This window comes from Diadema setosum, chromosome 6 (assembly GCF_964275005.1).
Source record: "Diadema setosum chromosome 6, eeDiaSeto1, whole genome shotgun sequence".
NCBI lineage: Eukaryota > Metazoa > Echinodermata > Echinoidea > Diadematoida > Diadematidae > Diadema > Diadema setosum.
In genome coordinates, this window is record NC_092690.1 from 8,916,657 (window position 1) to 8,943,340 (window position 26,684).

General features: G+C 41.2%; 1 protein-coding gene across 1 annotated transcript in view; it reads left to right on the top strand.

Annotated features, from left to right (window-relative positions):
• Positions 1–26,684, top strand: part of LOC140229497 (roundabout homolog 1-like) — a 133,542-nt gene that overhangs the window by 94,599 nt on the left and 12,259 nt on the right. Inside the window, exons 11-26 of the mRNA XM_072309747.1 lie at positions 5,243–5,370; positions 9,308–9,432; positions 12,996–13,158; positions 14,532–14,555; positions 18,460–18,632; positions 19,043–19,160; positions 19,652–19,843; positions 20,391–20,540; positions 20,757–20,899; positions 21,731–21,938; positions 22,336–22,457; positions 23,061–23,286; positions 23,595–23,897; positions 24,251–24,424; positions 25,585–25,615; positions 26,153–26,412. Of these exons, the coding sequence (XP_072165848.1) occupies positions 5,243–5,370; positions 9,308–9,432; positions 12,996–13,158; positions 14,532–14,555; positions 18,460–18,632; positions 19,043–19,160; positions 19,652–19,843; positions 20,391–20,540; positions 20,757–20,899; positions 21,731–21,938; positions 22,336–22,457; positions 23,061–23,286; positions 23,595–23,897; positions 24,251–24,424; positions 25,585–25,615; positions 26,153–26,412 (2,540 nt within the window). The remainder of the gene's footprint in view (positions 1–5,242; positions 5,371–9,307; positions 9,433–12,995; positions 13,159–14,531; positions 14,556–18,459; positions 18,633–19,042; positions 19,161–19,651; positions 19,844–20,390; positions 20,541–20,756; positions 20,900–21,730; positions 21,939–22,335; positions 22,458–23,060; positions 23,287–23,594; positions 23,898–24,250; positions 24,425–25,584; positions 25,616–26,152; positions 26,413–26,684) is intronic.

Consider the following 26,684-nt stretch of genomic DNA (forward strand, 5'->3'; position numbering starts at 1 on the left):
TCACACGCTGTCCCTAAACTACGTCGAAAACTGAACTCTTGATGATTAGCTTGTAGTTGCGCACCGTGTGGACACACTTGAAAGTTAGCAATCCTGAAGTTTAGTTGATGATTAGAACCATGCGACATCTTAGGGTTTACGCTCTCTCCACGAGCCACTGGGGGTCCCCACTCGTAGTTTCGCTCCGTGTGAACACAATAATCGACGAGCTTGTGAGTTAGCGTGAACCTCACGTCTTGTTCGCTGCACTATTTTGTATGGGCACAAGGTCATCTAGCAAAGACTCTGCACTTCCATTGTAATCATCAAGTGGAGCTCGCTCGTAAGTTGTAACTTATAGTTCAGATGCGCTTATGAACCTGGGTCTCAAATTCACAAGCAAAGTTAATCATCGACAGTTAAGTTTTCGACCTAAACTTCAAGTTTGGCAACTGCGTTTTAATGTAACTATAGATTTTAGTGGCCAAAAGTGGACAGGGACATCCCCAAGGAGCGTGTTCTAAAAGTTCATCGCCAAACCCTAAAGAGTAGCCTGCATTGCCTTCGTTAGTTTGATGAGTCGGTGTCATCACGTCGAGTTGGATGAGAGTTTATTAGCCCCCTGAGCACCACCATCATAAAATGCAAGTAACGTGATATATAAAGAAAACCATCATCGATAGTGAAAACTTTTTAATGTCTTAACTTCCTTACAAAGTTTGTACCTCTTGGTTGCAATGCATTGGGGGTGGGGGCATGGGGCATTTCATGAAGCATTTGACTGATAGTTTTTCTGATTAACTGCTACAAGCTACCTAGATCCGTGCTTCTGATTGGCTGAGAGTAAATTTTTCAGAAAAAAATATCTAACCAAAATGCTACATGAAATGCCCCCCCCCCCCAGTTGTCGTTTGATAGCTGAATCAACCTGCTTCTACAATGTCCTGAGATAATAAGAATCATGTATCCATCCCATAATACTTCCATTTGTATTATCTTCAGATAATGCATTAAAGTAATCTGTGAATGCCAAGAGATGAACTTTCCTTATAGGAGTGGTACAAATTTATATCCAGTGGTTAATTGATCGTGACTTGTGAACTTCTAGAACTGATTTCAAGCTTCACAGAAACACATTTTTACACCCCATCCCTGGGCACATTGCGTCTAATTGTACCCATGAGCGCATGTAAAGAAAAAAAAATGCATAAATAATAGGAAACAAAAATTGGAAAGAAGATATGTGTTTTCATGTTTTCTTTCCCCTCGCCACAATTAGAAGCAAGGCATAAATGTCATGTGTCACATGCTTTATTGATGGCCAATAGCATTGACCCATTTTCCAACGATACCTCGAGACGACGTGAATGCTCCGGGCGAGTTGGAATTGATGCCACCCGAAAGAAAGGGGGGAAAAAGAAATAATGGTGCATGTAATCGTGCAACATGACATCCTCGCCAGCATCCTAGATTCAGTCTTGAGCGAGCGCTGTTTGATTAAACACCCTCTCTGCATGACGAGTCTTCGGATTGGCGAAAATGTTTCCTTTCAGCGAGTTGCAATAATGGACAATAAATATGTTTCTGGGATATTAGATGCAATTGAAGAGAGAGAGAGAGAGAGAGAGGAGACAGATTATGATAAACCATGTTTGTTTTTGTTTTTCTGGTCATTTCATAATGAGTTTGACACAGAGTTGAAATGTTTTCTACTTTTACATTTTGATCGCTAGACATGTTAAAATGTCGTAAACATTATGCCATCGTCCCCAGACGATAATCGAAACTGACATGCGGAAATTTCAAATCACGAAATCATGTTCACTTCCCGAGAGCCTGAAATATCAGTGAGGGATCTCTTTTTCTAATCATTTTTGGTTTGCCTTAGTTTTGTGTTGAACTGTCTTGTGTTTGTTGTTGTTGGGGTTTTTTTTTTGTGTGTTTTTTTTTTTGGGAGGGGGGTGCACTTATGTTTTCTTGGACAATGTTTCTCCCCATAAGAGCAAAACCAGAAATACAAATGGAAAAAACGTCAAATGCAATTTGAGCATCTGAAAGATGACATGTTAGCATTGGTAGTGACAGAAAGATGAAGCCCCCTTCTTCTTCTTCTTCTTCTTCTGGACTTAAAAGCGATGTGCAAGCCATTGCAGAAGAAAACCGAAATGAAGGGGAAAAAAAAACAACTACGAGAGGATATGGTGTCTGTCTTAACGTTTTCATGCTCCTTCGAGCACATTTGCGGGGATCGGTCGCGATGCGTGCAGGAGGGTTTAAGTCATGATTCACCAAGGAGATGGCCATACCACCATCGCCTCTGACAAAATGTTGCGCCAGGATGTGGCAGTTTATTGTAAAATGCTCCATTGCTTGTGGCTTGATCAGCCATTAAAGTTCTCATGAAGTTAGGTATCAGTATCTTAATGCAATTTAAATCTAACACTCAACTCAGTCATAAATCTCTTCATCAAAACAGCTATCGTAAAGAAGACAAAAAATAAAGAAAGCATGGTGGTCTTGTCATATATGTCAGAATTGATGATGCCTGTCTGTTTTTTAGCAGGAAAAAAAGAATGGTTTCCATGAAGCAGTGAAGAAAACAAGCATCAAGAAATGTTGGATGAAGACATATTGGAGGTTAACCCTTTCTATGCCAGGGACTTCAAAACTTTTTACAATGATATGAGATTTTTTGTGTCAATCAACATGCACAGCACAAAATGGGTTAAGGGGGAAAAAGAAAGAAAGACGAGAGAATAGAAAGTAATTCCCTAAATGAATGGAGAGAATGAGAGCTATTCAAATATATAAAGAGTAGAAGAGTAGATACACAGGTAGCTGGTGAAGAGATTGGTAAAGTAGTAGATTGATTGATTGATTGATAGATGGATAGATGAAGAGACATGCTGTGATGGATGGATGGGGAGATAGATGGATGGAAAGATGGGTAAATGAATACACAGAGCAGTAAATAGGTCAATAAAGAATACAAAGAAGATTTGTAAAAGGATAGAGAGAGAGGAGGATAGATAGTGAGAAAGATCAAGAACAGAAAGGAAAAGAAAGAGAGAGGGAGAAGGGGGCAAAAAGACCTACCCCACCAGCAAATCCATCACCGTAGTAATCTACTTCTCCCCATATCAGTCATGATGGATAAGCGCTGTCTTGTCTGAATCGTCAGTGAAAAAAAAAGATCTTCTCCCCCCCCCCTCCCCTCTTCCACCCGCCTCCCCCATCTCCCATACATGCCTAAATATGAGACGAACTTCTTGTTGGTATGATACGGACTTGCGAGGTAAAGGATTGGTAAAGGGGGGGGGGGGGGAGAGAGAGATCGAGCCAAACTGGTACATTGGAGGTTGCGTGGGAGATACACAGTCCTTAACATTATAGCAGGCAAAAAAAAAAAAAAAAAGGATGGGTAGGAGATCATGGAGAGCTTACATCAGGGACCAGAGTTTTATTTTCAGATCAGCTTTTGCCCATCCATCCTTAGTGAGGTCTGGTGTGAATGCGAAACCAGGGGTGATTGTATGAACACATGTTTTCGGGGGGGGGGGGGGGAGGGAGAAGAAGAAATGGGAAAGAATGCTATACTGCAGAGACTGGCGTCTCTCCTCTCATCATCACGTTCCATCGTGTGGCAAGCTGAGGTTCGCTTTATTGTTTTAGCAGAGAGTTGAGGTAGAGTTCATGGCATACTTTTTTTTTTAAATGCCATCTCTCTAAACTTACACCCCTCGTCTGCCATGCTAGTTATTTTTTATTCCACCCGGTGGTGTACCCAGTGTACACCGTTAACTCGGAGCTCAGATGTACATGTGGTATAGTAGATACAGCTCTAGGCACTTAAAAAGTGGATTCTCAGTTCAAATCCTGCCCGATGTAAGTGTCTTTGGACAAGAATGCTGTTACCCAATGTGTTCTTCATGATCAAGGTGTATAAGAGGGTACCTGGCATTGCTGGGTTAAAAAAAAAAAGCAATGGGATGGCCCTCTAGGAGAGTAGGAATGATACCAAAGGGGTTGCCATGGTTACAGAAGACTAACTTCTATTCTTCTATCTATTAAGCTAGTGGGGAATTAACCAACAAAGGCTTGGAGGTGTGTCTAAAGTTTGGTGTGCAAAGGTACTGTCATATTTTGGCGCTTATTACTGGTTGACTTCAATGTCTGCGGGCAAATTTGCGATGCTGAGTAGAAGTAGTGGTCCTCAGCTTTGATTCATCAATCAATGCTAATTTTGACTACAAAGCAAAAATATTTTTATGTGATGCCAGTACATCAACAATAGCTTCAGGAAGCTAAAGCTATGCATAGAAATATTGTACTTTTTTGGGGGGTAAAATCTAGAAGTTCTGTTGAGTTTGCTGTTTCGGGTGCAATTGAAAGTTTCAGTCAAAGTTTTCAAAGACTTTAAAAGACAACCATTTTGATATGATACATATATGCTCTCTCTTTAAGATTATACCACCATATAATTTTCTCTTTTTTTTTTCTTAGCTGTACCATTGTCCTACTCACACTATATACTGCAAGAAAGATGAGAAGGGTATACACAGTAAAGAGTTGAACGACCTCAAAGACAAGTCTGCTACAAACCTTGTTTGCCAGAATCTTTGCCCCGCCCCACGCATCCCCCTCTCACCCACCAAAGGGGGAAAGAAAAACTTTGATCCACTCAATTTGCTTGATAAATCCCTCGTGAAGATGAAAGTTTTGATCCCAGCCACATGTTAGGAACCACTGCACACTTAGAAGAAGATCCCAGTAACTGAGAGGGGGAGATTTCAGACTTACCAGAGATCTGATCTGAAAACGTGTTGAGAAACATGTTACATGTTAACTGAGATACTCAGGGAAAGATTTGCTAACTTGAAGTGAATAGCAATTTCAGCTGATCAATGATATTTCAAAATGGCATTGTGTACACTTCTATGGAAGGAAAATGTAACATGAAAGGTAGTTTGTGTAGCAGTTATATAAAAAATGCATAGCAAATTGTGATCCAATACCAAGAAAATTATCCATTGATATTTGTGTAAGAGTGATGCAATCTTTGATATTGTTTCTCCCAGATATATTTCCTTTAATAATTAGATATGTTTCTGTTTGCTGTACAAAGTTATTGTTGACTGATAGCAAAAATAGTTTACAGATGTCATGAATGCACAATGAAATGAGCCAATACGATGTAGGTTGGTAGGAAAGAATTTCTAATTTACACACTCTGTCAAAAATTTTGCATCCCCATTCTTCGCAGGACGACACAGCTGCCGGACAACTCGCTCCGGATACGCCACACGGAGGAACAGGACGACGGCTACTACATCTGCACGGCGGTCAACATCTGGGGGACAAGTGATGCCCGGGCAAGACTTCGAGTCAGTGGTAAGCAGACAAGCTTTCCGTTTCAGTCCGTCTGTGGAACCTCTATCTTTTTTGAGGAGAGAGAGAGATATATATGGAATTATGTTCAGGATTTGTATTACCTTAGGATATGGGAAATTGTTCCATTTTGTAAGTTTGAGAGTATAAGTGCAAGTTACCGTCATTTAACGCTGCCTTGCATCTGTTTGTAAATGTGAGGAAGAGAGAGAAAAAAAAAATTGTTATTGATACCAAATCCTTTTTATGTGATTTTGAATGAGCATTTAATCCTCAAATTGGCACCGTTTCTAAGGATATCTAAAACTTATCAAATACACTTTTATTTCTCACAGTCAACTTATTTGAAGGGTGTTGGAAGGGGAAAAGTGAATGGCTGAGAACAAGTTCATGCAGTACTATACTGCCTTAGTTCTATTTCTGTAAAGTTAATTTGTTAACTTATTATTGAAGGGAAGAAATACCAATGACAGGCGAAAATGAATCACGTGTTACAGAGAAAACCACTCCTCTTCTCTGTGGAAGAATTCCCACTACCAACCCTTTGCCAAAATGTTGGTGATTAATTGTGGGAGCTCCCATACCCTACATTTGGAATTCTTTAACCACATGTTGGAGAATAATATACGCATCCTTAAAAATGAAGAAAAAAGTAAGTAAGGTAGAGAAAGACAGAAATTGTTTTTCGTATTGTCTGTTGGTTGGCCTTCTGGTCGAGAAAACTGAATCATCGGTGAGTACTTTCGCAGGAAGAGAGAATGAGGGGGACAAAGATAGGGATAAGAAGATGAAACCCGGATTGTGAGTGATTATTGTAGAACTTGGGGTGACAAGATAATTACAAGAACAGGGGTGTGGGCATGGCCGTGTTAGACAATGATTGGGGGGGTTAATCGAGGGAGATGGGGAGGAATTGGTAGGGGGGAGGTAAGTAGGGGTGGGATGGGGAGGGAGGGGTGGTCCATCGACTGACTTCAGGGGTTGGCAGTTCATGAGTTTAACCCTTTCCATGCCGGGAACTTTGGACAGTGTGTACAATGCTATGGGGTTTACTGAGCCAATCGGCACTCAAAGCACACATAGGGTTTAAATGTCATCATATCTTGCCAGAGTACCTTTTTAAGGCCAGCCAGATTTCTGAGCAGACACCTGCATATTCCCACGAATACCAGAGTCCCAAATCCTGAGATTAGATGAAAAATCACTGTTTTAAGCGAATAAAGCATTCAGTCAATTTCCCCTTCTGACGTTAAGTTGCCTATTTCAAACACCTCATCCACCCTAATATTTGGGGTAAAGGAAGAGTCAATTTTCTTGTTTTGTGCCATTCAAGTAAGAGTTTTTTATGTTTGAGAGTTTGAGCTGGAATTTGAGTGAATGTATGCTTTTGTCTGATTTCAGTGGGGTTTAAAAATCTGTTGAATGTTATAACATGTCATCACAGAGAGCCACAAAAGCATCTCAAATTGAGATGAAGAACTCTGAAGAATCTTTTTTTTTTTTTTTCTCGAGAGATCATTTGTGGTTGGAATTGTATTTAAAAAAGACAGAAAAGAAAAAAAAAGATTGAGAAAAGTTTTGGAGACTTGATATTTCAACACAAAATTGGAGCTGTGTTCCTCTCAATGAATAGCAAAAAGTGATGTGATTTGAATGAAACAAGGTTCCTTCAACAGCTGTTCATCTCTTTTGATAGTTCATTACGATTACTGGTGCGTGACGGACAGACTATGATTGATGTGCTGGTCCTTTTGTGTATTACTCGACAAGCTGGTGTTAATATCACCACAGCGTGGCAAGGAGGTGTTGATGTAAAAAACGGAGGGGGGGAAATGTTGGGATGTTCTGGAATTTTGTGTGATGGTATTCCGAAATTGAAGAAACAACCCCCAAAGTTATCCACCAAGAATTGCTCCCCATGTATCAAATCACCTTCCTTCCTCGTCCATTATTTTTTTTCCTCTCACTTTAATTTTTTTTCACTCTCTCTCTCTCTGCAAATTTTCTTCAGTTTCCTCTGAAAGCTGGGGCTCACGCGAGATTAATTTGTTGTACATGCGTCAACTTGACGCGACGTAATCGAGTTAGGGCCGACGTAATTCCGTTCCGTTACTTACACCCCTCGCGATAATGCATATAGCATGTCTTGATTGATTCAATTTGGGCTGGGCAAGATTAAATTCTTCCCCGGCACTCGACTCTGTGTGTGTCAAGAGATACATCGCCTCTTTGCCGGAAAAATCTCCCATCGATGGTTTTGGGTGTCGTCCGAGTTACGGCAAAAGTGACTTTTCCTCCCCAAGTTTGCTTGCACCGCCTCCACCGCGGGAGATTCGCCGAATGCGCACGCCGTGTGCCGCGACATGCGCGTCCACCACCAAGCACCGAATATCCCTTTCTTTTTAGACTCTTTAAAAAGAAATCTTATATAGCATCAGTTAAACAAGGAACAGGGGAATATCGTGTGCCTATAAAACTTGTTTCTGATTACAGAAAATCAGCCAAGAAAAAAATTTCACTCTTATTTCAGCAGCTTCCGCCAAAAAAAAAAAAAGTGAATAGGGAAGCACAAACATAAAGATGAGTGTTGTCACCAAACTATGCTTTAAAAAAAGAGATTAATCATGATTCATGTGTCTGACCTGTTTCTGTTTTTGTAGGTTTTTTGGATGCAAAATGATCAGAATTTTGTGTAGATGCACTTGCTTACAGCTCGTCTAACAAAATTAATTCGATGGACATATTCTTCCATTCAGAGCAAGTGTTATTTTCTGCAGTAACCTGAAAGGAGACTTCAGTGGATGTTTACATTTTCAAAAGTATCACTTGTGTCCTTTTAAGACAATGAATCGCATCAGGCAAGAGGGGTTCTGTTTTTGCCCCTCTCTTACCGCCATTTTCGTTAGCAGTTTTGTCGTGGCGGGGAAGAAACATAAGCTTTGGTAATCATCGTCTTGATGAGAAAGCAAAGAAAGGCAGCTCATCAGCGCATCTGACTTGCTCATCACGCTGTGAATCATTAATGACTTGCGCACAATGTTCACTAATTTGTCCCAGCGATCGCACAGGGAATGCACACGCATGCACGCACGCCTAGTCTGTATATTCATACATATGCTTACAGGATGCTAACATGTTGACGAGCAACCTATAGATAAAAAATTAACCACACCACAAATCTACTTGTACTTCATGAAACGGCATCATGGACTTACACCAATTAGCATAATATCTGTACATTTCATCAGGTATGACTTTCTCTAAAATGAACACAGCTTACAATTAGCATAATATTTGTACATTTCATCAGGTATGACTTTCTCTAAAATGAACACAGCTTTCTAAGCCTCAACTCCCAAATAGTTGCAGAGACATAATGTTTCTGGATTTACCTTTTGCCTGCACTGTCCATTAATGTGAAATTTTATTGCAATTTATTGATAAATTGCTTTTCATACACATAAATAAATACCAATTATTCAGTGCTTTAAATAGTAGGCATGATAAGAAAAAGTAGAATCATTCATTTGAATAGATATGCAGTAACTGCTGCTTTTAGGATTTAGAACCATCACTGACTGTCGGGTGGAGGCTTGGTAGTCTAGTACACTATATGCAGATATGATGTTTCATAGTCTAGCAACTGGGAGGTCGCTGGTCCGAGTCCAACCTGAGTATGTATGCCCATGATTCTGCTTTCATGGCTACTATTGGAAAACGCTGTGGTATTTACTTAATACATCGATGAAGAGCAATTTGTCAATTGGTTACAATTTTTTTTAAATCAACACAAAAATCATTAATTTGAACTCAAAATCTTGTTCATCATGAAAATTATTTTCAATCATTCTTTTTAGAATGTCAATGATTCTTTAGGTTGGTGAAAACTTCACTTCTTCATTTCACATTTTCGTTTTCGTTTTCTTTTTCTTTTCTCCAGCTGTACCAGACTTCGTCCGGGCACCGCGTGACAAGGTCATACGCGTGGACCAGACTGCGCGGTTTCAGTGCGAGGCGGTCGGCAGCCCCGCCCCCATCATCCACTGGCAGAAGGAAGGCACGGAGGTAAGACATGAACCTGATTTTATCCAATACCATCCTCCCCCCCCCCCCCATCTCTTACTTTCTCTATTTGTATCATTGTCTTTATGCCTTTACCCGAATGTTGTCAGAGTTATTGTACTTCATGTTGTCTGTCCCTCCATCCCAAATCTGGTAATCGTGAAGTACGAAAAAGTGTTGAGTTGTCCTATTTCCTCCATATCATTTTGTCAAAAGAATCAAATAAAAGTCCACATATCTTATCTCTTCATATTCCAGAAGTATAATGAATATTAAAATCTGCTGTCATCATGTCTTGTGTCTTGAATTTTTTCTAGGTATTCTGAGAAAAACAAATTTATCTATGTAAGATAGAATTAGAAGTTTTTTGTTGCTTTTTGGGGGGGGGGGTTGCTTTTTAAGAGTACCAGGTATTCATTGAGATGACTGAATGGAAGATGAATTATGTTATTGCTGTAGCAATGAATTTCGCTTAAATTTGAAATTTCAGGGAATTTTTTTTTTTCTATCGCCCTGTAACGCTTGGTGTAATCATGCGTATATCATATATATTATGAATATGCTGGGATGGGGAGTAGGAAAATTGATTGGCAGTGATACGAAATCATGAGCAATATCGGAGGCCAGTTGTTCACTGCGTTCCCTCATGGTATCCCAACCTCCGATCCAACACACTCCAAATTTACGACAACTCCTCGACTGGAGTTTTCCCCCGCCCATGAATCATGCCTGCAGGTGAGCAGACCGCATCTCCTAACGGTCTCCTACCTCGAGGAGGCCCCGTGTGGTTCCCATTTCCTCTTGCTCTCCCTCTCTTTTTCTCCTCCGATTAACTATTCTTCCCATAGAACCAAAGTCCAAGAGCCACATTGCTCATCCATTAACCCTTGCTATGCCAGGGACTTTGGACAGTGTGTAAAACCTTATGCTTTTTGTTGGGTGTGCCAGTCGACACTGAAAACACATAAAGGGTTAAGGAGGGGGAGAACTGGAGTGAGGAATGTATGCAAATAAATCATATGATTCATCAAGAAAAAGAACCATCAAAGAAGAAGATGATGATGATGATGATGATGATGATGAGGATCAAGCGTAGCAAAGCATGTCTAGCTGAAGACTATAAGAACAGAACATCAAAGGGGGAGAAAATTGCCCCAGAATACCAAAATTTGTTGGCACTCCCCCGTGGGGTGACCCCGGCGCATTGCGGGTCGCTGACGATCCACCGGAGGAGAAAGCAGTCTTCTGTAAGTGCTCCCCGACTCCGTCATCCACTCTCGTTCGAACCACCTTCCCTCGCCAATGTCGAACCCCCTCCCCCTTCCGTATTCTCCTTTCTCTGTTCGTCTTACTTCTCAGAAGAAAATGGTACAATTTGTGAGCGTTGATGTACATGGCTACAGTGCCTGCAGGTGTAGCGTGACAAGAAACTGAGTATTCCAAAACAAGATTTGGATTGTTTTCTTTTTTCTAGAGGTTTTGTAAAAAGCTTTTTTGACATCAGTTATTTTATGGCTGTTCTGCTCATAGCTAGTATAAGAAAGACATCAAATTTTGTATTCAGTGAAATGGTTACACATACCTACAGTTATTCTAACTTTTGTTTTATCAATCATACGCCAACCTCAAAGTATGCAATTGACATTATTCTTGATATTCTGTGTGGTTCTTGGGGTTCATATTAGGTTCTTGGAAGCTAGGGGTAACCAGTGGAAAGCAAATAATGCTCCCTGAAATATACCATAATTTGATTTTGTGCAACTAAAAGTTCATACAGATGTTTATTTCTCATACAAGTCAGAAGTCATGAATAAGAAAATTGAAACTAGAATGGATTGGATATCCACAATTAGATTATTCATCTTAATGTAATCCTCTTTTTTGATACCAGTTATGGTTCTGTTTGTCAAGATTTTGACTGACAATGACTTCTTGTTTTCTTAAACTTGACTATCCCTTATGCTGTAAGGTTTTGCTAAGGATATCATTGTGGTGGAGAGACAACATTCGCTTATGATTTTTTTTTCCTGAGTGCCTCTTTTAAGCTTGACAAGAGCTTGAAATTGGCGGAAAGGGAAATTGATATCGTTTGATAACTTGTAGTCCCATCAGAAAATAAGGGAGGCATTCTGCAAAGGTCTATGGGAAGATGATGTTGCAGACATGGTGCTGGTTATCTCCATAAAGAAGGTAAAAGTAGCACTTTATGGGCCCCCTTTTACTGGTCAGTTTCATGGGGTACCAGTCAGTTTTCTTGAGAGCAACAGGTGTCGGTGTTGTGAGGTGGAGGTCGGGCCACCTGACTTCAAGAGTGACCGTGGTCGAGCGTCGTGTTGACATCAAGTCTGAGCCGAAACATTTTTCTTTCGTATCATCTTTTCTTTTCCATTTCATCCAGTGAAGAGGATGGGGGGAGGACCAGTGAGGAGTTTGGATGACTTGGGGCCAAAAAGCTATTAAGATGTAGTGCAGCGATGGCGAGGAGACGACACCTGTGGATGGGGGGGGGGGGGGGGGGAGCGACTCTGTCCGTTGTTGATGCGCCCTCGATGCTGATGGCCACAGATAACATTTTGAGCGCATTAAGAGCCCGTCCATCCATCCGGCGAGAAGTTCAAATGGGGCAGATTTTATCGGCTAATGAAAATGGGGTCGGAAGAAAATGAGTAAGATGCGCAAGTGACTTTTTTCCGAAAGAGAGAGGAGCGAGTGAAAAAAAAAATGGAGGTTAACAAGAAAACGTGTCAAATGAAAGTGCATATCACGCAGATAACGAGGGTACGAAAATTAAGGTGTGCCGAAAGAGGTAATAAGTGCATTTTAAGAAGAAGTGGGTTTGTGTATTCGAATTTGTTATCTTGTGTAGCTGATCATGTCTTCGGGGCGTCTTTCGGTTTCTTTGCCATCATTGGAAGTGTCAGGGTTAGGGGTTTGGCGTAGAACACCAGCCAACCTACTTACAACCACAAGGGAGTGCTGTCGCTCCAATGCCATACTCCTGAAGCATCTACTGCAGTTCATATTTCTTTTCTTCCCCAATTGTTGTCCTTCTTTTCACTTTATAGTCAGTGCTGTACATCCAAAATGAGAGAAAAGGAAGCAAAGTTCATACATGTGCCTCCACTCCAGCAAATTGATCCCAAACAGAGAACTTGGTCTTGCCAGAGGGGAGATTCGCGAACACATTCATTTTAAAAAGCTATTCTCGCTGTCCCTTGTTACAGAATTTGGAACTTCAGTCCAGTTTGTACATAGGTTAGCTCCGCATCCCAACAAACCTGGCAAAGATCATGTTGTTGCAACTTTCAAAATGTGATGAAGAAATAAAAAGAACACAAGTAAGAACTTGGCAAGGGTTCATACTCAATATCCAGAACTCACTTTTCTAATCATTGACCATCAATAGATGTGTATTGATGGTGCATATTGCTTTCACCACAAGAAGTAGGCTCTAACATAAAATTTCCGTTCTCAAGAGCGAAAACAAAACATGAGAGAACCGAGAAGTGACGTCTGTCAAACATTCATTAATGCTGACTCTTTCATTCTCTTTTGTCACTTTGTAGGAAAACTTGTTGTTCATCAAGCAACAGAGAGGACGCTTTAGGGTCTCAGCGTCCGGTGAACTCCAGATCAGTTCCGTGCGAATGGAGGATGCGGGGACGTACGTCTGCTATGCCAGCGGTGGCACGGGTATGGCCGAGGCCAGCGCAGTACTCCGAGTGATCGGTGAGAATAGCACCCTCTGTCTTGTACAAATTCTCTCTATATATTTCCCCCTCTACAACCATATTTGAAATATGACTAACAAACTTGCATGCTGTCACTTTTAAGTTGGATATACTTGCTCCTTGTTTATCAAAAGTAACTCTTGTAACTACTATATGGATATTATCTGTCACCTCTATTTGATATTTCCTATGATATCATTTCAAGACTTTTTATCTTCGTTGATTATTGGTTCGTTGTGATTTTATTTGTTTCCATTCTAGAGATACAACGTTTTCATGCACATAAACCAGGCTTGTTACAATGACTCGTAAAGAAGCGAATATAAGGTTGCAATTGTTTATTACCTGAATGCATGAATAGTGCTGATTACAGCATAGAATTAATGCCGATGTAAAAATCATATTTACACCATTATCGTAACAATTCTAATCCCACTAACCCGTGGCACATTTTTATTAGCATCATGATAATGGTACCACTGAATTGAACCCAAGAGTAGAGAAACCAAAAAAATCATCAATGTGTCAGGAATTTACAAAACTAACTATGAGGTTCCGCTAAATTAGCAATTCAATGACTAAATCATCTAAGCAATGGTTCTCAAAATAATTTGTAGGATCAGTTCAGATGAGTTCTGAACACGGGATTTGATTTACAAAATTGTGTCTCCAAAGTGCCTGAAGCTTGAATCTCATTTTAGAAAATTTCTTTTGTTGTTCGAATTTGTTACTCTCACCTTTGGATCTACCTGACTTTTACTGTTGGTTATTGCTTGATTTTTTTTTTCTTGCGTATTTTTCCACTTTGGCATTTTCTTTGTTCTTCTTTCTCCTTCTTGGGTATCTGTCCTTCATTTGGCATGCTTTCATCTCCATCATCTTCTCCATCATCCTCATCTGCATGGTTACTATGGTGATTGGGACACCAACTACCACCATCTTCTTACCTTATGGTTGCCATGGAAACATGCCAACACTACCTTCATCACCATCACCACTACTACTACTACTACCACCACCACCACCACTACCACTACCAATCATCAATCTGCATGATTTACCGTGGCGTTGGGATTATCCCCCCCGCATCACCCGGTGGTTGCCATGACGATTGGATGTCATCCCAAACTGCCACAACCAACCACACCACCACTACCACCACGCATCTTACCGCATGATTCTTACCGTGGTTACCGGGTGCATCCTCCTCACCCCATACTATCGATCCACACACATTTAACACCACCGCCACCTCTCCCCACGCGAACATTCTCCATGTCCACTCGACCCTCGGCCCCCATCGAAAAACCAAACCCCCCGTCCCTTGCTTGGGCCGTTCTGCTACCATCTTCCGGTTTATACCAAAAGGAGGGACTGGTACAGGCGGTGAAGCAGGTGAGAGTTTGAAAGAAAAAAAGGAAGAAAATAGGTTGAATGTGATCTGTGCTTGTCTTTTTTTTTTCTCCTTCTTTTTTGTGAAGAATTTTTTGCTGTGTAAGTGGGGAGTCTAGTACGCAAAGAAAGAGAAGAAAAGCTAAAAGTAAATTTTCTGTTTGAAGAAGTTTGCATGTGATCTAATTAATCCATGTTCCCCAATGTCACCCCCCCCCCTTTTCATTTTGAGTACTCCATCAATTGATGTTAAAAAGTTTAGCCTTCATAGCGTAGCAAAAAAAGTTCCAGTTAAAAACAGCTATGTGCGCATTTTGTTTTCAAATTTGCGTTATTTGTCAAAATAGGATATACTTTGATTTTAGATTTTTGTGGACTGCAAGAGTTTTGTCATAGCACTTAGAGATGAAATATAGGGAAAGCACTGATATTCTCTAAAACAAAAGAAAATCCTTGGGATTTTTCAACATTTATGGGACAAATGAAAAAAAAAGGGGGTCTCAACTTCAAATTTCTTTACATTTCAGAGGACTTAGCAATTCAGATATGAATGCTCAAGCATTTATTTTCATCTTTTGGTTTCTAGATGGATGCAATATTGTTATAGAATCAATTCATGTCAGTTCTTTAATGAAATTTTGGATGCTTACATGAATTTGGCCTTGGCGTGTTGAAATGCTGTGATAATACTTCGTGGTTGGTAATAATCGACCTCGAAGTGAATATGTGGAACCGCATGAGGCCTAATGTGGCATGGTTTGAACGTCATCAGAAGTGCAAGCATGCTGTGCTGAGTTGTCTTTAAAATCGTCAGTCCTGAAACAAACAAGGGGATCTTTCTGTGACGCAAATATTTCAGCGGATCTCAGGGATATAGCCCTTCGGAGGGATCGTAAAAGGCATCGTTTCCACAGTCGCTTGCTAGCAAGCATTCATTCACTTCCAGAGCAGCCACATAATGACAAATTATTATCCAAATACACGGAACAAAAAATGCAGTCAACAAATTCAAAAATCGTATGTAGACGGTACATTGGTCATTTTGGAAGAAATTAAAATGGATGAGTCTTATTGTCATAGACATCTGGCAGGAGTCATAAATGTGAAACAATGGAAATGTAGCGACGGGATATCATACATGTATTTCATGTCCACTGTCAGTAGACACTGAGGGTACGTTGTACCATTGCAAGTTGTTTTATTGGCATTTAAGCTGACATTTCATATTGACAATGTTGCCACACACAAAAAAAAAAGCAACAAGCATTCCTTAATTCGTCAGAATCCATGGAGTTGGAAAAAAAAAAGGAAAAAAGATTTGGCAATATATCATAATTACCATATTCGGAATCAATAGCTCAACTCAGGAGAAAATGAAGTCGGACATTTCAAATATCATCTTGTCATCAATAAAGCATGGTGGATATTTTTGCTAACCCTTCAGAGAAAGTAAAAAGAGATTTACAAGACGCACTTGCTGTTTATGCGCTCCAAAAAAAAAAAAAAAAAAGCAGACGGAACAGTTTCCGCAGTTGCTTTGGATGGCGAATTGAATACCAACCAATACCTTTACCTGCCAGAATTTGTTAGTAGCATGATTTAATGCTCCAAGAGTTGAATTTGGATGATGGGTATAGGCCCAAACTAATCATCTTGAAGTCATTACAGCTCGTGTTTCCCTCGGAGCCGGTTGGCTCCTGCTTTTCGATATCAACTTCATTTCTTGAAGGCAATCCAAGCGATTTGATTCCTCCTTCAATACTCAAGGGCGGACTGACGTATGGTGATTGCCTTAGCTGTCATTGTATATATTTTCCTGCAGACATCTTTCTTTCCCAAAGAAAAGGCAAGTAAAAGTGACATTTTCATATATATCTTTACCGTGAAATGGAGTGTGTTTGAAAAAGTTCACATCCCACGGTCTCCTAACGATTATGGAGGAAAGGTTGGTCTGGCATCTGGTTATTCTTGGTCTTGAGACTTGTCAGTTTTCTTTACTTAGATATTCAATTTATTTTCCTATCCCTAAAGAATAAATGACCCGTAGAAGTTTCCCAAAATCCTCACAGATTTATTTTGCCAGTGGTTCTGGAGGCAGAAATTGCTTCTGCTTTGGCAAACCCATTGTAGATGAAAGAAATGGTGGCGTTTTTAAAAGCTGCCAGACAACCTTGTTGCAACCAGACTGAACTTTGCAAGACTTTCTTAGGAGGCTGCCCTCTTGCCCGTAAATAGTTTGCAGAACTCACTTGCCAGTCTTGGCAATCTGTAGAACAAATTATAAGAATTCCCAAGTTGTGGAAGCACCATCTGTCAACATGAATGCCAACATACTTGCCTCATACAGCAGACAGGAAATGAAATTTGTAGCTTTTATTTTGGGTTTTTTTTTAAACCCATTCACTGTTTTGGGGGGTTTAGGGTTATATCCCCCACCCCCAGCTGAAATGATAATTTTTTGCATGGCCTTGTGTCTGTGAAAATTTGAGTGTTGCAAAGTTTGCCTTTGGAAAAACGAGATGTAAAGACTTCAGGATGTGACTTTCTATTCGCAATCAACTACTGGAGACCACCTTACAGAGTTTGTCTAAAACATAAGAGCTCTGATTCAAGGAACTATTGGTTTGGTCTTTGTCAGTTTTTTGATATGATTTATTGAAAATGACAGTGCAGCACTGATGCTGTATGGAGTTGACAGTAGCCGGTATCTTGATTAAGGGAAATGTCATGTCGATGTGGCATTTTGACGCTTGAACGGAAGCCTGGGAGCGTACATTTGATTTAATCCCCTTCATCATCAAAAGAGAGCTTTTGATTGGTTGATTCGTAGTTGTCACGGAAGTATTGCACACACAAACACACGCTCACACACACTACTCACACCACATGACTACCAACCATTCCAAGAGCACACATGCTAACTTAACTTTGCACTGGACATTAACTCCCCACTTTGATCCGATCATCTTTAACTGGTTCAGAGAGGACCTCAATGTTAAACTAAGAGGGACAAATTCAAACTTTTCCGTACTTTCCTTCAAACACTTGTCAGATTTTGTTTGTGTTTGCCACGTTTGTTGCTCTGCGCTCACTTGATGTTCTTGTCTGTGAATATATGTTCAAAGAAGTAACGATGTAAGTGTGGGTTTTACGCCTTTTCTTAGTGAGATGTTGTGCGCAAACGTCAATTTCTAATTTCACTGCTTAGTGAATCTGTGCTCTTTGTTGTGCTAAGTCCTAGTAGAGTTTTTTGGTGACAGAATTTTTGAACTTTCGGTGGATTTGAGCTGAGATTTGCTCCAAACAAATATAATACTTATTGGTTGTGAGTTTCTGATGTCAGCAAAACTTCCAGAAATTGTATGCCTTCAGAAGAATTTGAATGTTCAAGTTAAGGCAAAGAGTTGATTTAAGAACATGATGACAATGGTTGGACCATGGAAAAGTACCTCTGGTGCTCATGTTGGTATTCATACAAAGTGAGATTTGAATCCAGGGCATCTGTTTCTTCAGTGTAGACCACAAACCACAGAACCTCGATACCTCACTTCTAATTGGCAGGAAGCCACTATGGGAAGAAGCTGAAATGATTATTGCTTTTATTTTTACCTTGCCATGTCAAGTTTTAAAGTGTAGTTTGTAAAGCATTCTTAAGTGCAAGAAATGTACAGCTGCATGAGGGAATTGTGTTTATGTAGAAATGTTGCATAATTGTGGTTTTGAAGTGGATGCAGTATTTTGTTTTTCCTGCCAAGATATTGACTGTTGCATTATGGGAAAAGAGAAATGTTTGAGAATCATTTAATGAGTCTTCTGTTTTCATGAGCTATTCATGTTCTCTGAAGTTTGCAAAATGAAAATTAATCTCTCTAAACTTTCCTCTCTGGTTCTCTGCCCCTCGATCCAGACGAATCCATGGCCCCACCCCCAATCCTGCGATACGGGCCGGCCAATCAGACGCTGGTTGTGGGCTCAGTGGCAACCTTCCTGTGCCGTTCGGCCGGCAATCCTACCCCGACCATCGACTGGACCAAGGATGGCAACACGTTATCCTACAGCAGCTCCAGGTATAGCAGAAGGGTCAAAGGTCAAATGTCACTCTTAGATTAGAATAATACGCATCCATAATAATCAGATTATTTCCTTGCAAACAGTGTGATGACCTTTTTTCTTCTAATCCTACATGTGTGTATTGATATGATAGGCATTGCCAGTGTTATATGTTCACTCTTGCACGAGTCAATGTGCAAAGATGTTCATGCCAGTTGCCTCAAACACCATTCATCGATATGGTATCCTCTGCATTTCAGAGTATGTTTATGTTTTATACCTGAACTCATCATCACCAAAAGCTTTATCTGTCATATCAGTGTAAGCATTCTACGTTCATTGTTACTCAACTGTTAGCTGCATCTATCACATTTGATGACTTTGTGTGTCAGTTCGCTTCACTGTCTTCTGCTCGAAATCTTCCCCGCAGAATTTCGCAGCAGCCTGACGGGACGTTGCAGATCGCCGGAGTTGAGAGCGGCGACAGCGGCCTGTATACGTGCATCGCCACGAACAGCAGCGGAGAGACGAGTCGCTCGGCAACCCTTCTGGTCATCGGTGAGTTTTTGTGCATTACATTTTTTTCATTTGAACTTTTGTATTGTAAATGTTCTGTTTTAAAATCAAGGATATGATACAAGCCCTAATTTGAGATTTGTGTTAATTTCATATTTAGTAAGAAATCAACAAGAATATTTCAACTTGTAGACAACTGATGTTACATTTTGATCTACATGTAAGAAGTTACAAGAGTAGGAATCTTGTTAGAAGTCATGAAATATCCAGTAGGAATAGGTTCCCCTCTGCTCCTATGTCATTATGGGTGAAAGAGATAGGAACAGCATATGTAGCCCCAGTGGTATGAGGCTCAAATGAGATTTCATGTTATACAGTTACATTGTGGTCAATTCTATCTTACGCACCCTGCTGTTGGTAAAACTGATCTGCCCATGAAGACCTCTGTTAATATTTGACTTGAATATAACTGCTGTAGAGAGGCTTGAATGTATTTTGGTAGTGACTTTCCTGCTCTGTTTTTAAATCCAAAGATGAGGAGACAGCGGAACACCCCGTCGTGACCGCACCCAGCACCAACGAGCTCCCCAACGCCCCCACCCAGCCCAGCCTGGTCAATGCCACACAGTCCTCCATCCAGCTGCGGTGGTCTCCGCCGATCGCCAACCGGTCACCGCCGGTCATCGGCTACCAGGTCGAGTACTATCGGCTGGAGCAAACAAATGGCGCTGGTAAGCCATTCCCCTATTAAGTGCTCTGTGATGCAAGATGATAGTTTTACGCACAATTCTACTCCATGTTCTAATTCATCTTACAGCACAGTTCTGCCCTCTTGATATGTTTCATTATAGATGGTAGATGGTAAAATTCAAAACGTGCATGTGATTGTCACAACCAATCAGCAGTGAAGGCAGTCCATTAAAATACCAATCTGGTGAAAGAAGAGGAGATTGAGTGCATATTCATCAAAATTATAAAGTACATCCAAACCTATATGGGGCAGGTGTGAAGACTTTCAGTAAATAGATGTAAGACATGTGGTTTCAGAAGGGACTAACCAGATGTAAGACATCTGGTTACAGAAGGGACTAACTTATTCTGAGCAAATGAGCTTATTACTGTCACCAGTGAGACCCACAGCAAGCAAAGGAAGAAACTTTGGAAAGAGTGATGTTTGCGCTTGTTCCCATGGAGATGCTTCCTATAGCAACGTTCTCTTAGTACCAAGTTTGATGCAATTCCACCATCTCTTCTCCTTCTCCTTTCCTCCAGGCTGGACCGTCGCCGCCACCAACATCCAGGGAGAGGGCGTGACACTGAACCACCTCATCCCAGCAACCTCCTACATGGTCGTCGTCAGGGCGATCAACTCCAATGGCCTCGGTCTACCCAGTCCCATCTCGGAGACCTTCACCACACAGGGTATAACCTCCCCCTCCTCCTTTGAAAAATTGAAAAACACAATCTCTAATTTTCTAGAATAAAATGCCAATTTAAAAATCAGTTATAAGGGTAGCAATGATTACAATAATTTACAAGGCTACAACACGTTCTACTGTTGAACAATCATGTTATCCTCATTTTGAACCAATTTGTGCACCTGTTTGCTAACATGCTCTTTGAATTCTCTGTTCACAGATGATAGGGTCACTGAAGAATGTCAGTCCGATTTCCTGAGCTCCACGACAGTTGAGATCACTGCAATCACGGCCCTCAGTCCCACAGCCATCAAAGTCACGTGGGAGGTAGGTTTACCTTTGTCAATGTCAAGCAAAAAAAGTGTTACGCAATTCATTAGTGATTTTTTTTTTTTTTTTAACAAAGAGCCTTGAAATGGCCGATGTGTGATGAGGATTTATTTTTTCTGATTGTATAAAAATGGAAGTATGAAAATGCAAAATACTCTTCAGATGTGAACATGCATGTACAACTTCTAATGGTCTCTTTTATTCAGAATACCATCGGTTTGACACCAATTTATTCATATAACAGAGGCCCTTCTTTGTTGATCATAAGCTGGCATTGATTGAAAATAGCCAGTGTCAAATTTTGCTATTGATATAGTGAACTACTATCAGTGGAGACGCCCTTTTCTGGCTGCCTAGACACATTGGAAAATATAGAAATATAGGAAATATATAAAAGCATTAAAAAAACATATAATGTCCAGATGTGATGTAAGGTCATGGCCATGACAAAATGTAGTTGTGTGGCATATTTGCTAGATGAATTTTCATCTTTACTTTTCGGGTTGAATATTGATTTGACGCTGCCATTACAGACGTGCTGTAAAACCAGGAGCATCGGTGGAGCCTGTCACCTTTTTCACAGCATGAAACTTGTGAATCGCCTCTTGCATTCCATGCATTATATAGACGAACACTCTCATATTCATGTTGATTTTGTAAAACTTTACTCCTTTGCAAAATTTGCAAAAGTTCAAAAGTTTCATGCATACAGAAATTTCTTGTTTTACAGTGTTTAAGAATCACAGAAACATTGCAGGCATTGGGGCTCAGTAAAGTGATTTTGGCGATGGTACTAGTAATCTCGTAATCTCACAGATTAGATTTAATGATATGTTTATATTCTATCTTTCCTAGGCCACCCAGAACGAGGACCAGATCAGCAGCTACCAGGTGCGGTACCGGCTGTCCAGCGGCGCCGAGGGTGCCCTGGTGCAGTCGGTGGAGGGCATGACCTCCACCATTATCACAGGGCTGGACGCCGGAATCGACTACACCGTCTCCGTGCGCCCGCAAGTCTGTCGTCGGGCGGGGCCGGAGTCGCCGGCCATGGCTGCAAGGACATTGGAAGAAGGTAAGACATCATTCTTATGTCTTCTTCTTTTTTTTTTGGGGGGGGGGGGGACAACAACTTAAACAGGGTCATATCACTTGCGACCCCAAGAACACCGGTGCCAAATCATATAGTGCATTTATGAAGCATTTTTTGCCATATTCTTGTTTACACAATGCTTTGCATCATACCAGAGACCTGCCAAGCCTCCATGCTTATGCAAGAGGCCCTTTGAAAATATCATCATCTCATCGTGTCCTGACCACAGAAATGTCAAGTGTCTCCCCCGATGAGGGAATTATCTTCTCCCCAATTAGTCTTTGGATGCTTTACATAAATTTTGACAGATGGAAGTTCGCAGAATTGACATATGATGACACTTTTTATTTCGTCAACAAACTTGTCTGTCTTCCACCAGGCGAGGGCCCGCTCTGCCGGCCAGGAGACAGCCGCTACATGCAGAACAAGCTGGATGGCAGCGCCATCGCCATCGTGAATGCAGTGGCCCTGGGACCCAACGCCATACAGGTGCAGTGGGAGGTGAGTGTAGACAAACAGATGTATAGATACCTCACTGGTTCACACCCGGTAGAACATCCATTAATCTCCATTCGCATGATGTACACCTTTAAGATTGTGTGGGAGGGGAGTGCCAATCAACAAACGGACAGATAATTGTTGGAAATCCCTGAACAACCACATGTTGTGGTCTGTTTTTTTTTCTTCCTTAGTGGTATTTCTTTTTCTTTGGCTGGGTATTCAGGAGGTAGCATTGCCAACATAGATGATAGACTTTGCCTTAAACTCATTTGGATATATTTGTAAGACATGTTAAATATAATCTGAAGACAGAAAGGTACTATGACTATTGAAGATGGAAAATGATATTGTTATGATCATTCATAGAGTATTGATTTACCTTAGGAGATACTTTGTCAAGCTGAAGTGAACACATGCAACTGATGAAAACTTGGGCATTGTTTTCTATTCTATTGAGACATATTTTTCATTTTGTAAATTGATTTTAAAACATTCCAATCAAACTAGAAATTTGAGAGTAATCAAAAGATGTTGTAAGCAGTCTATTTTTATTAGATTTCTGCTTGATAAAGTGATTATCTCACTCTGGCTCAAAACAATCAGATCCGACAGCATGCAACCCAGTACGTAGAGGGACTGCACATAAAGTATCGCCAGATTGGCGCCGCTCCGGCCGCATACTTCATCAAGACGATCACCAATCCCGAATCGAAGTTCGTCCTGAACGGTCTGTCGGCGTGGACGGAGTACGCCATCAGTGTCCAACCATTCAATGGCCTTTACTGTGGTATCCTGAGTGAAGAGACCATCGCCAGAACGGGCGCTGACAGTAAGTTGTAGAAGAAATTGTGCAACAATCTTTTTCTCTGTACAAAAAAAAAAGAATGGTTAAATGGTTAGTATCAGTTGTTAATCACCTCTTGATTTTATGTTTACACCCATATCAGATATGTGATGCTTGTTTATTTAGAAAACCAAAAATGTTGGCCTTCCTACAAATATTGTTATTGATTGTAGAAGATCAGAGGTATTTATAGTTAGTTTCACAATAGATGAGTATTTTTCTGTTGACTCAGGGAATGCTATTAAAAGCAGAAGGCAGTGTATAGATTGTTGTATTTTGTTCTCTTATTTCAGTTCCTCGAGCCCCGCCCCAGAGCGTCGTTGCCCGTAGCAACGGCACCAGCTCCATCATCGTCTCCTGGCGGGCCCCGCCCAAGGAGCGGGTGCACGGCTACATCACCGGCTACCACGTCTCGTGCCGCGGCAACAGGACCTCGCAGCAGCGCAACCGCACCATCCAGGGCAACACGACCTTCTCCAGCCGCATCAGCGGTCTGGAAGACGGGAAGGTCTACCGCGTCCTGGTCTCCGCCTACACTTCGGCCGGCATGGGACCCTCCAGCTCCGTGGTCGTCGTGGCGCTGCCATCAACTCTGGGTACTTTTTTTGCTTGTTCATCTCACCTATACATTTTAACAATGTTAGGGATGTATTTAGTTTGCCCTACATATCATCCTACAAGCTGGGACTGGGCAATAGATTATCACTCCCCATCTCCAAATTCAAAAAGAGAAAGAAAAGATAACTTTAGAATGATATCATTTCGGGGAAATTAACCCCCAAGGGCAATTGCCTCCCATTTACAGAGCTGCCAAGTATTCCTGGATCTGCAGGGCGGGGCTCCCTGAAGAATTTCATAGATTAGAAAGAGAAGTCTTCTTCTATTTGAATGTCGATAGTCACATCTCTTATCTTTCTTCCTCTTTCTCTCTCTTTCTCTTTCTCTAAAGTTGCCGTTGTGCCGGGGAGCGGAGACGGAATCGACACCACCAACAGGGGCGGTGTGACGGACGAGCCGTGGTTCTACGGGATCATCGCCGGATTCGTCATGATGATCCTGCTCGTGCTCGTGGCTTTCGTGCTGCGACGGCGCAAGCTGAAGCACGCCGCCAATATGACCAAGAGTGAGTCCATTTGAAGGTTTTATCTTTTTGGTACAGCTTTGTAAAAACTGGTTATGAATGATAATGATGATGATTATAATGATAACGGTAACGCAAATAGTTATAATGATAATACACATGCTAATGGTGAATATGATTTAATAATGGTTTTATTCCTCTAGCCAGAGGGATGCCTTAGGCTGTACGTCTTCTGTACTGGTAGTTCCTTTTCCACCATGCCATGTACCTTGAACGATTCACAAAATACTCTTGCTTTGATGCTTCAAATCAAACCTACACCCACATTAGCGGGCCTATATTGCTGTCTCGCCACAACTTGGGATAGCATTTTGGCATTGCTGACACTTTTCACATTTGCAAAATGTAACAGCACCGGCTTCCTGCTGGATACCTATGAGAATACACCTCAGCAGGGAGGAGAAGTTAAGGATGAAGTGTTGTTGTGCGAAGTCGCACTCTTGTGTTGCTGACTGAGAGAACAATTACATCGAGTATCCACGTTTTACTACCAGCAACTTGCTCGAGCCACTATTTAGAGTTCACTCTCTCTCTCTTTATAGTCATTTGATATGAGATAATTTGATATCTTATTGGTTCCTGTTTTTCGTCAAATCGAGCTACAACTTGGCAGTATTTTGTTTTTTTCAATTACTACAACACGGCACTGACTTTCAGTGAAGTGATAATAATGACTTTCAACAAAGAAGAGAGGAAAACAACAAGAACTGCACAAAGACAACTTCTTCAGATTTTAAGGTTGATGTCGTGAGTCTCTTTTTTTCTTTCTTAAACTATTTTATCTTATAACAGAGTCCATCCCTTGTGAAATACAAATAGTTTTACTGGAAGGGTTTCGCGATACGTGAACGAATATTTGAGTCATCATATTCGCGTTAGTACGTTGGATTGTGGACAGTGCATCACTAGAAGTTTGTGAGATCACTGCAAATTCACTGGGATAAGACGAATAACCATGTTTTCTGTTTCATCTCTCTTTTACTTCATTTTGTCTCGTAACTGTCTCTCCCCTTTCTCGTTCTTCCAACCTCCCCTCCATTCTCTCATTCTTCTCTCCATCTCCCTCTCTCCTTTTCTTTCTCTTCCTTTTGTCTTTCTCTCCCTCTTTCCCTCCCTCCCTCCCTCTCTCTCTCTTGACTTAGATCCGCTAGGTCTGGAAGGAGCCACACACATGTGAGTCCTGGCACTTTGAGTTTTAGACTACATTCCTGCGAACATCCTCATTCGTATGCAAGGCCACATTGAATGATGTTGTTTCCATTGATACTACCACAGAAATGCATATTTGGAGGTTCAGTCTCACCATAATGACATGAGAGTTCCTACACAGAGGCTAATGAAGCATGCCCATTGAAAGTGTTACAGAATTTGCATGAAAACAAGCAACATCGGTTTTACTGCTATGTCATTCTTCAGAATATGTAATGATCATTGATGTCTTTTTAGTGAGTGTTTGGTACAATATTGAAAGTAGTGTGGAAATCATGTGAAATTTTGCATCAGTGATAAGGGTTCTGAATGAAGAGTTAATGTGATGTTGTTGTCATGGTAACTGTGCCCTCTTAGCTGATGGAACCACAAGCCACTTGTCAATATAATTGATATTGCAGGTATATCAGCAGTGTAAATTGATATGTAGCATGAAGCTGGCTCCCAGGACTATTGACGGACATGATTGGTCACTTGTGAGTGGTTTGTTCCGTTCCGCAGGACGTCACTGACCAGTCAGTATGACGGCCAGCCCACCAGCAACGGCCACCCGAGCTGGCCGCCCGACCAGACGTGGCGCAGCAACAACTCGTCCGAGTGCCAGTCTTCCAGTCTCCATGGTAACGGCTCGGCCGCCGCGGTCACCACCTTTGCCCCGCCCCCTAACGGCTCGCTCCGCAGCGTGCTGGGCAAGAACCAATACCTGCAACCCCATCACAGCGGGGCAACTAGCCCCGCTTACTGGCTGCTTGAGGCTTACGGTGCGCTAACACACACTCACTCACTAACCCCTCACTCCCTTTTCCACAGCTTTCTACAGTTCCCCCTTTCAAGAGAGAATATGAGATAGAAAGATAAACATATGGAGAGAAAAAGAGATAGATATAAGTATACTGTGTTTATATATTACATAGGCTTGGTAGAAAGTAGTCATCAAAATGAACTCAAAACTTCTCTCATTTCATCCACAAAAATGTAAAGTTCAGTACTGTGTGAATTTCAAAATATTTACAAATGACTTTTAAGGTGCTTG